General features: G+C 50.0%; 1 protein-coding gene across 1 annotated transcript; it reads right to left on the bottom strand.

Moving 5' to 3' along the window:
* Positions 1-484: 484 nt before the first annotated feature.
* LOC144115422 (uncharacterized) lies at positions 485-17,282 on the bottom strand. Its single transcript, XM_077649819.1, has 4 exons — positions 16,697-17,282; positions 14,088-14,224; positions 7,867-8,204; positions 485-938 (listed from the first exon to the last, which is right to left on the bottom strand). Exons 1-4 carry the CDS (start codon positions 17,115-17,117, stop codon positions 551-553), a joined length of 1,284 nt encoding a protein of 427 aa, XP_077505945.1. The 5' UTR covers positions 17,118-17,282; the 3' UTR covers positions 485-550.
* Positions 17,283-18,591: the final 1,309 nt, after the last annotated feature.

The following is an 18,591-nucleotide window of genomic DNA, read 5'->3' as shown; positions in this document are numbered from 1 at the left end:
TCAGTCCTGTAAGTCACCAAGTAGTAGTAGTAGTAGAAAACATTTATTCCAAAAAGGTAGGATAGAGAGGCGAAAATACAGATTTTAGGTGGAGTCCTTATTTCAGGACCCCAATGTCCACCGCAGTTGCTCTTGCTTGGGATATCAGCTTTCGCTGCGTCGCCAAGTCAGAGCTGTGCAGGGCAGACTCCCACTGTTCCTCGGAGTGATGTTTGTCTAGTTCGGGGGCTTGGGATCGGAGCAGCCCCATGTTACATATGTTGTTGGAATTTCGCCACACCAGGGGCAGATGCTGTCATATCTGTCTGGAAAGATGATGTGGTACTTGTGTAGGTTAGGAAAGGTGTAATACACTTCAGTCGTTACTGGCTTAGAGTGTGTTGAAAGCAAATGCTATATTGATGAGACATGCGCGTGCCACCCAACAGACAATGTATTTTCATTCCTAGTAAAAAAAAACAAAAAGAAAGCTACACGTTTCTGCCGGCTGATGATGGGGGTGCTCGCTGAAGCCACCTTCTTTCTTGTCCTCCGCAAAACCGTGCACCGTCTACGGTTCTCCGAGCGCGGCCTCTCCGATGTTCTCGCCAAACTCCAAGTCGTGAAGTGTCTGCAGCATCTTCATCCTGGCCATGTGTCGTTCGCGGGGCAGAAGTCGCTTGAGGTCCGCCGCTAGGCTGAGGCAAAAGAGTTCCTCGGGGTCCGAAGAGCACTCCTGCGCCGCCGCGCCCCCCGCCGCCAGGTGGTGCGGCAGAACGGCAGCCGGCCGCATGGCCACAGGGCAGGGTTGAGCTGGTGCTGCTGGCGCCACCGCCACAGCCGCTGCCTCAGCCGCCGCAGCCTCACGCATTTCGTCGTCTTCGTCAGGCTGCTCGCGTTCGACTGCGACCTCGGCCGGAGAAACCGCCCGGGCCGCCCCGTTCAGCGCCCAGCGCCTCCTGCGAGGAAGAGACGTGGCAGCGAGGATGTAGCAGGCACTCAAACTCGGGCTGGCAGAGTGCGGTGTTAAAGCGGCTTTTACCCCTTAACTGCTACCTTCCGAGTTCGCCCGCTGGCCGATCTAACTTCTTCCGCTACTAGCTCGCCGCCCATGCGCATTTACGGCGGTTCTGCGCACTGTGCTAAGACGGCTCGTGAAAAGCAGTCCACGTTCAGAACCCGACCGCGGCGGCTGCGTTTTTATGGAGGAAAAACGTTAAGGCGCCCATGTGCTGTGCGATGTCAGTGCACGTTAAAGATCCCCAGGTGGTCGAAATTATTCCGGAGCCCTCCACTACGGCACCTCTTCTTCCTTTCATCTTTCACTCCCTCCTTTATCCCTTCTCTTACGGCGCGGTTCAGGTGTCCAACGATATATGAGACAGATACTGCGCCATTTCCTTTCCCCCCCCCCAAAAAAAAAACAATTAATATTATTATTATTCAGAATGGTTTGGAAAAAAGTGAACTCCCGAGATCACTTATGGCCTTCTGTATGCTCGTTGGCCGCATGGCGAGCGAATGTTTTTTTTCTTTAGTTATGGTTTTCGTTTTTCGATTTTACGCGCCGATGGTAATGACTCCTCCACTTCGTCGTCACCACCACCTTAATCGGCGCAGACCTGTCCACTGCAAGGTAAAGACGTCTTCCATTCATCTGCAATCAACCGTGCAGCCCCGCTATGTCCCCTACAGTTCCTGACCTCGTCTGCCCACCCGACTACTCCTCGCCGCCCCTTGTTTACTTCCTCCCGTAATCAACTCTGTTGTCTGTGCTCCCCGTTACATCCTGAACACGTCCAGTTCCCTTGCAAGAATGACGGAGGACTGCATTTATTCACACAGCGGTGGTGCGCGAGCGGGAGCTGACAGTTCGCGGCCTGATGTTAGCGGAATCTCAGAGGAAACCCTCTCACAGTGTCGTTTCCATAAAAAAGGCTCCCATTCGAATCCTATAGTACATCCAAGCTACCCCGAACATCAACCGCACAACAGGAAACATCCCCCCAGTATGATGCACAGGGACTTCGCTCTGCAACTCAAAGAAGAAAAGTCTCCAATGACCGCCTGCCCACAGTGCAATAACATGACTCACAGCCTTAACCTCCTTCCTCCCCCACGCCTTTCACATCACAGCTTTCGTTCTTTTGATCTCCTCCCCTCCATGCATCCTTAAAGACGCCAGCTAGTGCCCCCAGCCACCCCCAATGAAGGAGCCGAGCCGGCGTCGAAATGTTGGGTTTCAAATAGTTTTTGGTTGAAGATGTGCAGACTTTATTGTAAGCCGTTTCCATTCAGCATGTGGCCCACTTAGCGTCAAAATAAAGGATAAAAAATATTGCACCTCAAAATGTGCTGCCATATACGGTGGTCGCGAGAGACGCAAGACATTGCTGGTTGGAAATGAAAGGGAGCTAATGACGACGTGTACTATCGTGTACACAAGTGTCCACCGCACGCCAGCGCCGGCTCAAGTGGGCATTGGTACTGCGTCACCTCGAGACACTGGTGTCGACACCGCACATGATGCGTCCATTTGTGGTGCAAAGAATGGTTGCCCTTGATCCCGAAGCACGAAACGTTACTTATGTGATGGTATACGCTCTTTGTGAAGCCTTAGCATAATAGACGGACGGTGTGGTGCAGGCTGGCTTGTCGACTACTCTTCGTCAGCATCGCTTTTCGGACCAGGCGAAAGGAAAGCAGCGCGACTGCTCCCAGACGCAGACGCCCTCGGTCCGCGAAATGGACATGGCGTACGCAGTCGGTTGTGTGCCACCCAGCAACGCGGCGATCTAGTGCGAGTCTGAGCGAGTCGCGCTTCGTGCAGCTTTGTGCGGACAGTAAAGCCTGGTAAAACCGGGCGCTCGCTTAAATGGCCGCTGAGACACGTCGCAGTCGCGCGAGGTTGTGCTTGTGACGCGAAGGCGGGCAGGTGTCGTCCTGTCCTATTAGTATTATTATTATTTAATAATAATAATAATAATAATAATAATAATAATAATAATAATAATAATAATATAATTGGTTTTGGCGGAAAGGAAATGAATCAGTATCTGTCTCATATATCGCTGCACGCCTGAACCGCGCCGTAAGGCAAGGGATAAAGGAGGGAGTGAAAGAAGAAAGGAAGAGGTGCCGTAGTGAAGGGCTCCGTAATAATTTCGACCGGAGCCCTCCACTACGGCACCTATTTCCTCCTTTTTCTTTGACGCCCTGTACACAACACCCACGTTCGCGGCCTCAGGAAGTGATCGAGGAAGCCGAGCTCCCGGTCCAGTACACTCCACTGCCCCTTGGGGTCGATGCGTCGGCGCTTCTTGCGCTTGAGGTAAGCGTCCCGGATGGTGCGCCACCGGGTCTGGCACTCCTCCACTGCGCCAGGGAACGCACGGTTTGCGGTCAAAACAACCGTGCCTTTGTCGCGGTTAGGGGCACCCCACGGTTAGTACATTCCTTTTGTGACAACAGAAACCGCTCTTCCAGCGCGTCGTCACTCTTGGTATAAGTATAAATGACAGTGCATCGTCGTGAGCGGTATGTATAGTCTCATCAAACTTCTCCGCAGTGAAGCTCCGCCCACATTTACAACCGGTGCACAGAATTCCTCCACGACAAAAACGTAGTCCGTTGTTAACACTTCTCTTGTCGCGTAAGCGAGAAGCTAATCACGCGAAAAAAAGTTATAACCTTTAGAATTTTCCTACCTGGCTTTGATGAAGCCAAACATTAAAAATCTGTTTTCGTTTACTTTTGTGCCTGGCTTGTGAGTAATACAGTACTCCGAGATACTGGCGTAATTTCCTTTCCGATTGCCACCTTGTCTATGCGGAATAGACCAGCCTAGAGATCTTGTTCTGGTTCTGGAGTAGCATGCCAGGCCGACAACCAGGCAGAACTCTCCTGTTCCATTAAAGTCCTTCTCCTCCTCCTTGTTGTGGTTGTCGTATGTGGTCGTCATGGCCACCACAATATTTCATTTACATTCAGTTTTTTTTCGTTTTTTGTGATTTCCCCAAGCAACTGGCTATGATTTGGATGTCATGCCTTCGTAATCGCCGGGCTTGAGCCAATGACGGATACGAGACTTGAAGAGTTGCATCGAAAATTGAATCAAAATATTGTTCAGGCCATGAAAACCACGTACGACAACCAGAACAAGATCTTTAGGATGGTCTATTCCGCAACGACAAGGTGTCGATAGCCAATCGGCAAATTCGCAAGCCCTGGGAACAACTGCGGAAAACCGCGATAGCTTAGTTATTTTAGGAAAAACTGACTTTTCTACTCTCCTAAGCTCTACGTAACGGCTCATAGCGAGTAAGAACATGGCTATGACGGACGCCATCAGTTTAAGTCGATCAAAATGCGTAAAAAACCACACTTAAAACAGGTAGTAGAGTGATAATTCCGGGCAGCCTTAAAAGAACACCTGTTTTACCACAGCTACGACTTTATGCATGCCACATCCCTCACAAATGCTGTAACGTGGTAGAACATGATGGGAGAAGACGATATATTGTGCCGGAATTGATGGCCACTCGTTGACAAAGCTCCGCTGAAAAACGGCTCAGTCAAAAAAGGTGCACTTTCTCAGTGGGTTCATGGGCGAGCCAGGAACGCAGCGGAAAGCATCTGCGAACTGCCGGGAGTTGGAGAAGGCCTTGTTGCAGTCTCCGCGAAGGAATGCCGCTGTGCGGTTCAAGCGACACAGCGTGAAGCAGGCGCTTATGAAGAATACCTGCTGCTCGCTGAAGGCATCCGTGGTGCGCCACGCTTTTCCACGGGTAGCAGCGCTGCTCAGGGCTATCTCGAAGGCCTCGTGGGCCACCTCGAGCCCAGGTATCTCCGGAAAGGGCGACGCGAAGGTGGGTGCCAGGCAGCTGTGCTTTCGAGTGACGCCTTTCTCCCAGTTCGACGAGGCCCACTTGGCCGCCACGTCGCCGTGCGGGTCCACCTTCATCCCTGTACGGTCCAGGGCCCGTACGACCTCCAGCGCGTATGAGAACATGAGGCCGCCGTACAGCATCGCCGGGGTTGCGTGCAACGCGAACAGCGGCGCCGTCAGTGCCGCTACGGACAGGACGACTGCGTTGCGGAGGTAGTCGTAGCGGACCAGGGGAGGGGAGGATGCGGCGGGGAGCTTCGTCATGGGCGTGCCGTAGAAGGACTTGTCCCGCAGGGCACGCACGTGTTCGTGGGCGTCGCGCCAGAACTCAATGACGGTGCTCGCGTTGGACGCGAAATCGGCGTAGAGGTAAGAGAGGCCGCTCGCAGTCAGCATGTCGGAGGGCGGCCAGAGGAAAGTCTGCAGCTGCTGCAGCTTGACAGTTGCCATGTACTTGGACAAGTTGTCACTCCAGGACACGTTGGCGATCTTCTGAACGGTCACTCGCCTTACTCTCTCAAAATGGTCTTCAACAGCTCTCTTCTGGTTGGCCTCCAACAGCGGCTGCAGGTACAACGCCGCCACGAGCACGCGGTAAGCTGCCTCTGCCTGGGTGACACAGAAGACTTGTCGCTGCTTGGCTGCCCTCTCGTCATTGATGTCTGCCACGTTCAACTGTACGTCTCCAAATGGGGCGAAGACCTGAACAAAAAACCAAGACAGGTGGTGCAGCAGCTCTGATCTGGTGTACTTTGCGAACAACTTGTTGACTGCCTCGAGAAGTGCAATGTCGCTGACACCCACATGGTCGGGCAGAAGATGGACGTTAGTTTCGAACGCTTCCGTCCAATCGCTGACCGGAATTCTGCTGGTGTACTTTTCGATTTCTTGAAGCATGAACCGAAGAGGTAGCTTGCTCTGCCGCTCGAATGCACTGGACAATGTCATGACTACGTCCTCCTCTATGTCTGCGATCCTCCTAATTTCGCTGGCGGCGCTCTTGGGTTGACCTCCGGACCCAGCAAACGCCGCGTAGAAACCATTCCAGTACTCGAAGTACCGGTCGGATGGAACGATGTTCCTTAGGGGCTTACCCCACAGCATGAAGAAGTTGCCAGGAGCGAGTACGATACCCATGGTGCCCCTGGAATTGCGCAGCATCCGTATTTCGAACCAAAAGTCTACTGCCCAGTTCAAAGCGAAGTCAAGAAGTACGCCCAGTGGAGTGGCATCTGGAAGGGGCTTGTCGGGCCATGGTATCTTCCGTTCTCTCATGAACGCCTTAAGCATTCGCAAAGGAGCCCCTTGAGGCCCGTTGGTGGAGGTCATGCAAGCGTTGAGCATGGCTTGTAGCTTAAGGGTCGTAGGTATCAGTTGCGAACCCTTTGATAAGGTGCTGAGAAAGTTTTTGAACCTGCAAACAGAGCGGTTCGTCGTCAGTCATCCATCTCTTCAAAGGGCCTCTCAGATCATTCCACTGGTCCATCTCTCGTTCCTCTTTCATTTCTACGAATAAAGTTGCGCCAAGGAAAAATAATGGTCCGGTTATTATTTTATTCACGGTAAGCAGGCAAAGCAGGCCATCTTAGGGGGCCTAAGGGAGTTGGAGACCCTGTAAATTTACGCCAATACGCACTTCATGTAATTTCGTGCATGAAGGCCATTTGATGAGGCATTCCGAAAAGTCTTCTCCCCCGCCCCCACCCCTTCCTCCGACGAAACACTCACCCTCGCCTGGAGCCTGGCTTAGTGTTTTTACAACCACAGCTGCATTGGGGAGGTTCAGCACCCGACCTCAACATCATAATATGAGGTTGAGGTGAGGCTGAGTGAGGTCTCTCGTGGCCGCTGGAAAAGTGAGGTGGGGGCGTAAGGAGACAACCTCAAATGAATGGTTGAGGTTCAGGCTGACGCTCTCTGCCGTCGTATTGTGTGCCAACGAAAATGTGCTTTCACCAACCGTATGGTAAGAATGTTATCCAGATAGGCCTCGACAGTACGAGCGGGCCAGTGCGTGGACGACCTCAAGAATATACAATTTGTGGTATTGCGATCCAAGTGGACTTGCGCCACACGGGCCTTGTTTGGTGGTGAGCGGGCCCTGTCGACAACATGCCATACTGGTCACATCACGCGGGTCGTCTTAGCAGTAGGCGCGGTCGTGGACGCTTCGATAGAGCTATTTCTGGTACCTCTTCCCATAAAAAGGTTGCCGAAAGTTGGCAGTTTTACCTCGCTCTCTTCTTGGTCATGCGAAAAAGAATTGTTTACAACTAGCAGCCGCCTTCCTTGAATATAGTGATGCCTCCCCTCTTGCAAAGTGACAGAGTGCATCAAAGCACTGGACAGCTAAGCCTGGTCAGAAGTTGCGTCAAAACGTCTTTCAAAATCGAGTTGAAAGAAGTAACAAGATATCTCCAGGAGCTGTGTTTCTTAAGACGGTAATATATGGTCGAGAGTTTTCATGGCGGCATACTGCGTTCACGAAGTACGAATGCCTTGCGATTTATAAAGCGTGCTTGATCAAAGTAATTTTTACGGGTATCTAAAGGTTTGTGGAAAAGGTAGTGAAATGCCTGACAAAGTGCTACCCCTTTCCCCACTCCCAAAATTGGACACTCGTTTAAAATGCATGACAAAAACAACGACCACGAATACAGTACGCAAAGCCCAGTTCAAAAATTTCAGCACATAACTTTAAACAGGACATAATACGAACATGATGTACACAGAATAAAAGACAAACAAATATGCCCCAGCAGAACTGAAATCACCTCGCGTTGCAGTTTAAATAAACGGAACTGGGGCGACATCTTTAAAACGTGTCCGCACTGGCGCCCTGAGTAATATCGTGGAAAAAATGAAACGTTAAGGGCTTGTTATTACAAAGGAGTTTGTTACCATATCGGAAGAGCAATATTGTTAACCACGCTATAGCTAACGCTGAAAGAAAATATTATCCACTGCGCGCAGGATACCCACATACGTTGCGTTCTCACCAGTTGTCCAAGAGGACGTTCGTCAAGGCCGAGGCGTGGCCGTAGAACTCCGAGGCCGGCTTCCAGCTGGAGCAGGCGTAGGCGTCAAAATCCACGCAGGGGTCGACCCCCCTATCTATCCGGGCCTCAATAAGTCGCACATGCGCCAAGCACGCGTCGCTGCGGCAGAACGGGTCCGACCGGGCCTCGTACGGCATCCACGCCCGAACCACGAACGCCACCACCAGCGTGGCGACGCAGACGAAGGCACCCATAGCGAAGGTCATCTCCAGGGTCCTGTGCGGCCGGTCGCCCGCATCTTTCGAACGCGCCGGTCGCGGCGGTGTAGAGGCTGGGGCCTGCGCAGTCGCACGTAAAAGACTCGACGGCAGCGCAGGAGGGAAGCCCGTACAAAAATGCTCGTTGAAGTTATGTGCAAGTTTTTCAGAGCGGGCACAACATGCTATCTTTAATTCATGTTGAGACCAGGAAGGGCCTGCGTTGGTCGATTGTTGAGGCAGCGTAGAATTTCAACAGAAAAGTGGCCACCGTGCCAGAGTTGAGCATTCTAAACACATTTTCTGCATTGCTTTCATGTTGAATCCAAGTTGAAATTATTGGGGTGATTCAAAAAATCATTCTGTATTTCGGTTGCGGTAAAAAAAATTCTAATACCTTCGTATTGCACCAGATGACGAACTACCGATGCAATTTTCGACGGTATATTCACATTTATTGCTGCAATTTCACGTTCACGGGATGCTGACAGCACCAGTCATGTAGTGCTCCACACATACGCACACACACACACACACACGTGTGTGTGTACATAAATAGATACACTCCCCCCTATACGACCATCAGATAAAGAGCATAAAGCAGTATTGCACAATGCTATAACACGAACTACGAGTTCACAAGTTTTTCATCTAAAGCGCCATCTGAGCTTCACCCTTAAATACTCCTACACAGGGGTGTCCGCATCTGCGCAGGTGTTGCCCAGCCGACCAGCAATGTTATATAAGCTATTCTTGTTACTATTTAATTACTTTATGTGTAGCAGAAGTAATAAACTTCACATGCGACGTTCTGTTAGTTGAAGACCTTGATTCATCCATAAACAACAAAAATAAAGCACTAATTAAGCGCCCTTTTTATGAGCGCACGTACAAGTCCTCCAAAGAGCATATTGCATCACTGGTGCTTTTTTCTGTGCAAGAAAAGAGTTTTGAGCGGTTTACTAGAGTCATAACAGGTGTTGAATGCTTTAATATGCATAATGCGATAAGGTTTTGCTTACACGACACATGTCAAAGTTATTCCTGATTTCACTTAGGCTTAGACACGACTGCCACGATTCAACACAAATTCAACAGAAATTGCTCAACAGTGAATGTGTTGCCTACGTTCAACAATAACTTTGTTGAAATCGGCATGACTATGGTCAACAGCCTCCTGGTTTTGGTCACTTGCTATTGTGATGCAGAAGGTGCTAGTGCTGAGAGAAATCGTGCAAGTAGAGCATGTGTGGTCTGCTTGATTTCCCTGGCGACCATAGAAGACATTGTTTTTCACATCATCTTCATCATCATCATAGGCCAACCCATGCTAATTTGCTGCTCAGAGAGCCTCCAAGAGTAAAGCCGAGAACAGAATTAAAGCTACAGTGGGACGTTCTTAAGAACTAGTTGGTTCGTTTCGAGGAAACGTAAGACTGGGCGGGTAGAACATGGAGAAGAGGCAAGGAAACGAACACGACACCAGCGCACGCGTGATGTTGTAATCGTTTCTTTGACTCTAGTCCTTTGCTATTCGCGCAGACTTAGCTTAACTAAATTAAAGTATTCAAGGCTTGCCATCACATCATCTGAATTGCAGTTAGCTAGAAAAATATTAATGAGTAGGTTTCCACAGGATTTCGAAAACCGAGCACTACATATGCAAGATGCAGCAAGATATTTTCTCTCTCGGAGAAACCTGCTCATTACGAACAGTTAGACGATGCGACGTGTCAGCACATATCATTGTCATGTTCCACAGTGCTTATAACTATCACAATATATTCAGTTTTCGCGTAACTTGTCATTTATGTGAGATCGTACCCCTAATCTATCGAAATATGCAATGCAGAGGAGTACTTGCCCTGTGGAATACTTTCTGCAAGGAGTCCATTTGCATGGCTCTGCAAATGCTCCTATGGCCCTAAATTTACGATTTGTATGCTCTGCAAAAGCTGCTACAGCTGAGAATTAACTTAAATTCTACGAAATGGGCTATGCTGAGTATAACCAACCAAAATTTTGTTTAGCAGATGTTGAGTAGGCTCAACATACATTGGGTTCATGTTGGTTTCCAGTTGATTCAACAAGGGGACAACAAGGCGTCATCTGAAGCTCAAAAGTCATTTTTGTAAGAAAGAGCCGTTGGCGACGGGATTCGGTCCAGCTAAGCCTCACAACCTTTGTTCCGCGATTGAAGAAAGCTGTTCGGCTTCTCGTGGAGAGTATGCATGCACGCGCTCGAGCCGGCAGACAGTATAGCAAAGCGCAGAGCTAGTGGTGACACTTGAGAAACAACGTGCCAGAGGCAATAAGTGAAGCCACAGTGGACGGCTCTGGATTAAATTCGACATCGACAGCCAGGGTTTTTTAACGAGCACTGGCATCACACAACGCAAGGGCGCTCCTGCATTTCGGCTCCACTGAGATGCGACCGCGATTCTATGTCCACTGTGCCACCGCGGAGGATCACTTAAGTGGTACGGCGACAGATACGGGAGAGGTAAATGAACGAAGAAGTCAGCATCCAGAGACGTACCAGCGATAACGAATTAATATATGCGTGAAAACGAGGGCTCGTAGCAGTTTAAGAAAAACGGGTTCACTTGTCAACATGCAACTTGCTGTGCTTACCGTCTGCCTACCATAAGAATATCGGCAAAAACCTCCACATAGTTCTGGGCCGCTATCTCTGCTAGAAAATACTTTTGCTGCCAGCTCAGTTTGTGCGCCCGCTCAGGCATGCTGGCTTCTTCATGATTCGTGCTTAACACAGGAAAAAAAAGTTGGGGGACACTTATGCCAGATGATGCTTAAGCTTAAGCTCCGCCCTACGGGTATCACGCGATAGCGTTAATGGGTCCATTCAGCGTCTTGGGGTCATCTGCATCTGACTTCGCAGACACGGTCGCTTCCATATTTTACTTTACCTCAAGACACACAAGGCCTCCCTTTAGCCAAGACGTACGAACGTTCCTCAGTGGCCAAGGAGTAGCGATTTCAGACCCACCGCTTGACCATTTTTCTTTCCTGCGCAATTGCTTTTCTTTGTTCAGGGGCACTACGTTATGGCGGTTGAACGACGCCACGACCGTGTAGACCAATGAGTAATTGCTCAGTGACGTCATCACTGTTGCACTGTGTTATCGTTTTGGGGTGTTTGAATTACCGGCGCAAGGTCACCTGATTGTGACGCCAGTACTATTTCGCCCAATTCTGACTTTCTCGACACGTCAACAACTACAGTGGTTTCTCCGCCGAACAGGACCCTTAACGCCGTTACGTTAATACCCTGCCAGAGATGGATGCGTAACGAGGTGATCACTCGCGCATGTTGGATGGTTTGATGCGTTGTTGGCTCTGCGCCAGGCAGCAGTTGGCAGAGGGTAGCTGTGATGATATACGCCAGCGTATATAAAACGTAGGGGGGAGGGAAAAAAAGGCGTGATCGTTTCTGAGACAGTAGAAATAAAAAAACTTGGAGCCCTTCTTCACCACTTTCTTAAAGAATAAAATGCGATAGCATCTAGGTCGCCTGCTATAGTTTCCACAATGAGTCTATAATGTTCATGCAAATTTTCCTCCAAAACTCTGGTTGGAACCGGTTCCATTACCCTCATATGGTACACATGAGTCAACACCTCCTAGAATGTTCGAGTACCCTCCATTGAATTATGTTGCATTATCCTAATCCGACCTACAAGTCCCAATAACCCACCTTAATTCATTTTACGGGGTGGGCCTATTTCCAAAATTTCGGGCGTCCTTCAGAATTATAGGGGGTAGGCCAACTTTCAAATTTTGGGAATCCTCAAATTTTCAAATCTGGCGGTGTCTTATGATTGGTCTAGCGGTGGTCACGTGATGATGACATCAAGACGCACTCAATCGCAATCTTAGATTTTTTTTTTTTTTTTGGGGGGGGGGGGGGCGTCCTCATACCACCCCTGGCGCAGTGGCGAACCGGTTAAGCGATGTGGCTATTTCAAACACAGCCACCTATGAGGCCTGTGAGACCCACGTTGCTCTTCCCGAGCTCCTGCACTAGTGTTCCTGTATATGCTCCCGTATACAGGAACACTATCTTGCACTGATGCTCAGCAGCGCAACGGTGGGCGGGTGGCAAATACATCGAATTTATTTGAATTCAATTCATTGTCATGTGCCACGATGGGCAGGTTGCCACGGTGGACAGGTCAATTGTGACGACGTCGCAAGGTTATGTGACCGCTCTTTACCAATCGGGGAATTTCGTGACAGAGAAACCGGAACTTTGTGTGCGTGTGCGTGTGTGTATGTGTGCGCGTGTGCGTGCGTGTGTGTGCATGTGTGCGCGTGTGCGCGTGCATATGTGTGCGCGTGTGTGTGTATGTGTGTGCGTGTGCGTGCGTGCGTGCGTGTGTGTGTGTGTGTGTGTGAGAGAGAGAAAGACAGAGACGGCAACGGTTGGGGGGTTCGTAGCAAGAGCGAGAAGGCATTTTGGTCAGGGAGAGCGCAACTGATGCAACTGTTTTGAAGAATACTGTTTTGAATAGTGGAGCGCTCTAGCAGCGGTGCGTGTGCACACAGCAGTGGTGCACGCGGCATTTCGGCTTCCCGGGCGAAGCAGAGCTGCTGGCAGCAGTGTGCGTTGGGGACACTTTTTGACACTTCATGAAGAATTATTTGCAATTCGCCCTACTGAAACAGTTGGTCTGCTACAGGTGCTGCACGGGCTGTCTGCTTCGACAAGAATGCGATAACCTTCAGATTGATTCCTTGTGTACCCGTCGTGGTATGCGCCTGGCTTGGCTGACAGCCGCAGCGCCCCGACGAACACTGCTGGAAGCAACGCTCCGTGCCACCGATCACGCGAGCATCAAAAGTATAGCGTTACTGACTTGAATAGGACTGTATCCAGTGCGATACAGAACACTGTATTTTACTCGGCACTAGCAACAAAACGTTTTCCAAAAGCTAACTCGCCCTTATAAAGTTATTAACTAATGCCGACTGCTCGGTCAGACTACATAATTAGAACTGCCAGTTTCTCAATTATCAGCATGCCTACTTCGTTGGCCTTGCAGTTGAGTTAGCAGTGGACACGATGTGCTTTTTTGTTTACGGAGATGCATTCAAACCCTCGTGAATTCAGAGGAGTGGCATTCGGGGCGCCCTATTCGGCCTGCAAACGTCAGGGATGAAAAATTTCCCAGGGAGGTTTTATCTGAGGTAGAATTTCCTGTGGCTCAGCCGACGTGACGGCGTAAAACACGCGAAAAATAACGATGCTTCGTCGGCAAAACGCGGGGCCTTCGGAAGAGAACACGATACAGAGCGTTTAGATAACATTAATTGTCGCTTCAATCACCGTCAATTAACAGTTAATAATTAATAATATTAATTGGTTTTGGGGGAAAGGAAATGGCGCAGTATCTGTCTCATATATCGGTGGACACCTGAACCGCGCCGTAAGGGAAGGGATAAAGGAGGGAGTGAAAGAAGAAAGGAAGAGAGAGGAGCCGTAGTGGAGGGCTCCGGAATAATTTCGACCACCTGGGTATCTTTAACGTGCACTGACATTGCACAGCACACGGGCGCCTTAGCGTTTTGCCTCCATAAAAACGCAGCCGTCGTTCATTTTTCATCCTGAAAGTCACCGACAGGAATTAACTGCCCATCGACGTCGCGCACAATTAGTCTTGCTCAGTCAGTCAGCATACATCGTACACTCTAAACACGAAAGGCGTAAAAGGAGAGTAAGCTGCCGTGTAGCGCACTCCATTTTATAAAATGGAGCTTACTCCCCAGAGGACCGCTTACTTCCTTTTTACTCCCATATAGGCGCGTTCGTGTTCAGAGTGTACCCATCCATCGTGTAACGCCCCTCGTCAGGAGCATTTCAGTAATAAATAAACGGGGAAAATTGATGCGCAACGCTACTGCCACGCGCCACAATCTGAAGCCGGCAATTTCAATACTCACTACGCACTCAGCCACGGTGCGTGCCTGCCTAGACGCTGACCTCCTGGACACTCGGGACCCACCGGCGTCAGCTGCGAGGGGCGCGCGGTCAAGGCGTCGACCAGGCATTTCTCCACCAACCTCCCAGGTTCTGCTTCCTGCGAATCATAGCTAGGGGTGGGAGGCTGTTTCGGTTGCAACCGAAAAAAAAAAGCTGGTAACCTTAAGCCGATCATTTTTTTTTAATTTGGTTTTAACCGAGAAAGGTCGGTATCCTTTAGATGTACGCCATGGCTTGCTGGCTGTTGAGTACGAGTTAGAATCGGTTAAAAGACAAGAAAGGAAAGACGCACCAATTGTAGCGCTTCGATGGAAACCTGAACTGCGCCGTGAGGGGAGAATAGAAGAAAGCGAAAGTGAAAGGAAGCAAGGAGAAAAAGGCGCCATAGTGAGAAGCTCTTAACTTCTACCCATTGGCCTTCGTTTACGCACATCCCAGTAAAAAAAAAAGAAAAACAGAAAATTCTTTGTTCTCACAGCAGATTTTGTAGTAATTTTGACCATGAATTTGTCATACCAACGCAAATTTTTGTTGCAAAAACAGAATATTCTGCATTGCTGTGCAGTCGCTGGTCGTAGCTACAGAACTACAGAAACATACCATAGAAAAATAAAGTTGAAACTCGTTATAACGAAGTTTATGAGGCCCAACAATTATGTCGTTATAGCCAGTGTTGACCGAGCTTCCAAAAAGAATCGTAATTCCTTCGCTATATCCATTATTTCGTTATAAACTGCTTGGTTATAAAGAGGTCCACTGCAATACGGTAATACCGAAAAATACAATCCTGGAGAAAAGTCTGTGGTTACGACAAAACGACAAACCGTTTAGTTGCATTTCGGGAACCCCAGTTGTGTATTTTTTTATTTTTTTTTTCATCGACTGGGCATTGAAATCACACAGCGCACGGGAACTTTTATGTTTTGCCTCAATCGAAATGCAGCCTCCGCGGCCGCGATTTAATTCCGCGGCATTGGGCTCGGCATTCGAACGCCACTAAGCTACGGCGGCGGATCGGCAAACCGTGAAAAAGACAGACAGCTTTTAGCGAGAACTTATTCCTCGCGAAAGCTCAAATTAAGATCACACAAGGCAAAATGGGTAAAGAGACTATAGAGCTGAAAGCTCAGTCGAGAGTAAAAAAGAAAATTTTTAAATGCAAAACAAAAATTAAAATTAGAACAGGAAATAAGGCTTACTATCTATAAGCTAAGATGTGGGTTAAAAAATTCAAACGGGGAATAGCGTCGATAAAACTTGACTAGAGTGAAATTAAATAAAAATATCAAACAGTCGATAAACCGCTCAAACATAGCAATCATGTTAAAAAGTATAACGACATAAAACTAATTTAGATAAATAGCTTATTTGGCAAAAAGGACTGTGAAGCTTCACGAAAGGTAAAGAGCTGTAAGTACGCTTAACACCACAAAGGGCACAGGAAGGCAAACGACTCAAACAGGAACCAGCTTGACTTGTCACGGCTATAGCGTGCTCTTTGCTAAGATTTTAAGGTTGCCGCAATGTCAATGTGTTGTCGTGACCATTATTAACTACTTTTCAGGAGTCGGTAAGACAGAAAAAACTCACAGGACGGTTACCAGTGTGTAACGCGAATATTTTAGTGTTAGCTGTGGTGTGAGAGCGAATAATTTTCATAGAGTTCGGACCTAAGCTACTAGGCTCCCTCCGATGCTACATGCATGTACGACAACACGCGTCGCCTTGTGCGCCGTGCCCCTTCCGCACAGTGTCGCCGGCTATCTTAGAATACTGCCGCAGCCGACCGCAGCAGCGTCCTGACGCGCTGCCAACTTTGCCGAAGAAGCCACCGCCGCTGGCGCTCCTTTCAAAACGTAAACACGCCGTGACGTTCCAGGCGCGCACCATCTTGGCGCGATGCCAAGGTCTGGGCTGCGGACGGCGCCCACGCCGACGGCACTAAAACTGAGCTGAGGAACAGGACAAGAAGAGCTAGGGCATTGAAAACGCTATTCTATATGAAGAAGAGATTTACGGAGCTGTTAAGGCAGATCGGGCAGGAACCACCAGCGGGTGCGGACAGCTCAAGCAGTACGCTCGCAATCGCGTGATCAGCGATGACGAAGAAGCGCGGCTGGCGCTTTGTCGTCACCGTCTTCCTTACAGCGTGCTTTGCGGACGGCGACGCAGAGGACGGCGCGAAACTGAGCAACGAGCTAAGAAGAGCTGGCATTCGGCTATATGTTTTCTTCAAAACTGTAGCTACTTGGGCCGGTTGGGGCATATTCTAACGGTAACAGAAAACAGTGCGCTGTATCGCGCTTTTTTGCGTTACTCTTCGTACATGTAGTCGTCGGTCAACAGAATTCTCGCAGTTAGCTCCTGTCTGTCGTTTTTCGTATCTCGCTTTTGTTCCCCATGCATAACGAACCAAACAGCCAAGACAGATGCATTAAACCTGTCTACAATCTCTTACAGCAGCGGCATCGTACGCGGCCGCATAAAAACCGCCTTAACGTTTAGCCCTGAACTTCAAAGAACGCCAGTGCGAAACCAGTGCGATTTGTGGGAGATCAGGCCCGCTTACCATCAACGTGGGGCCCAAACTCTGCGGCTTCCTCTTCCCGGCGCTCGCGCCCCAGCCGAGGTGGCCCGTAGTACCTGGTCAGGCGCACCGGCGTCATGCCCGACGCGGCACCGGCCACAGACGTCGCGCTCCGCCGCATGGCTGCCTCCTCGTCCAGCATGGAGCTGGGCGGCCGGCTGCTATGCTTCCCGAGTCGCGAGATGAGCGAACTCGCCGTCGAACGCCCCGCCGACAGCCTGCTGTCGGCCCATGGGTGCTGCTGCGGGGGCGGAGGAGGCGGAGGCGGAGGCAGCTCGCGACTGGCCCGTGCTTCGCTCAGTCTGTCTTCTGCAGCGAGGGCTCTGGGAAGCCGGCCGCGCCTCTGGGACCTGGACGAGCGTCTTGAGTACTGGGATTGCTCTCGGGAGCCCTGTGCCGCCATCTTCCACTAGCCGGTCCTGGAACTGATTTTCAGCGCTGCTCAGCTTCAACGGCCGTCGCGAGGATGCCGATGCACGCGTGCCTCGGGACACTGGCTCGCGGATCGCGACCGGCGCGTAGCTCGAAGCAGCACTGAAGACGGAGGAGGAATCGAAGGCGACGAAGTTTTGTGCCTATAAATTGAACGATCAAAGAAAATTAGCTGTCAAAGGTTGCAAACAAAAAAAATTGGCAGTGGTTTAGCTCTGGTTAAACCAGGAGTAACGCGATAGCTGCAGCTGGCCGAGTGCAACTTGGTCACGTGACCAACCACGTGACGAACCACGTGATCATCCACGGCGCCGCGCCGCCGGCAGTTGCTCCGCACCACGTGACAACGTGGCGGCGCAGCCACAGAGTGGCGGCACCACCACGCTGAAGGCTCGAAATGCTACCGTAATGTAGCTATCGCTACAAAAGTGAAGCTGTGTTTAATAATACCACTGCCCACACAAAAGTGTCTAGATGAAAAAGATGGAAATTTAGCGGAGAAGCCGCACTGTGCTTCAACAAGCGTGAACACAGTACAAACATGTGCGGTGCGTCGCTGGTGGTTGGCACTAAGACTGTGCACGCCGGGTGCGCTTTTCATCCCTCGTTTCATAAACTGCTACAGACAATGGCATCTTCGATGGAGTGGCCTGCGTACAAAGTCATACGCGCTGCAGGAAACGAGGGGCGTAAGCCGAAGTTTCATGAGGCGTGTATTGCTGAAAGAAACCAAGAGCAGAAACGAAAATGGCCCTCCAACATCCTTTTTCTCCCATTCTGGCATTTATCACTCTGCGCCCTTCGTGGCGTGGGTTGCGGCACACTGGCCCATGATGCGTCACTGAAAATAACGCACCAGCATAGGCTGATTTACTTGTTCAGAACAGCAGATCACCCGTCGACGCCTGCATATCGATGAGCACGTGATAAGGGCGTGCCGCGCGAATGTATGTTCGGGTGATGATTGCCTGCGTTCCCATGGCCTGTACCGAACGTTCCCCCTTACCTCCCGCCACGCTGCCATTAAAGAGGGAACAATAGAAGTCTAAAGACATAGACACGAAATCATCACAGACAGTTGTTTCACGGACCTTCAATATTTCACAGCCACAGCCACTTCCAAGTTCTGACACTCGAAAATGGGACTGCCTCGAGCTCGCCCTTCTCGGCCATCAATCACGCAAAAATAAAAGCTCCACGTGCTTCTCACCCACGGTCAGAAAGAAACACCGCTGCCGTGAAGCACGACGGAAGAGGGTGTGTAATAAGCGACATCTATCACCATCACTGATTTGTCCTCGGAAAAGGCTGAAAAGGTAGCTTTTTACAACGATACCAGCACGTGGAATTTCCCCTGTGGTGAGCGGTGTCTGCGCTGCCATCGCAGAGCGTCAAAACTAAAGACAAACTGGTGCGTTCACCTGCTTGTCGATGAGAAGGTTGCC

The sequence above is a fragment of the Amblyomma americanum genome, chromosome 1 (assembly GCF_052857255.1).
Source record: "Amblyomma americanum isolate KBUSLIRL-KWMA chromosome 1, ASM5285725v1, whole genome shotgun sequence".
In the NCBI taxonomy this organism is placed as follows: domain Eukaryota; kingdom Metazoa; phylum Arthropoda; class Arachnida; order Ixodida; family Ixodidae; genus Amblyomma; species Amblyomma americanum.
The sequence above is the reverse complement of the archived record's forward strand: the minus strand, read 5'-3'. Positions and strand labels throughout refer to the sequence as shown.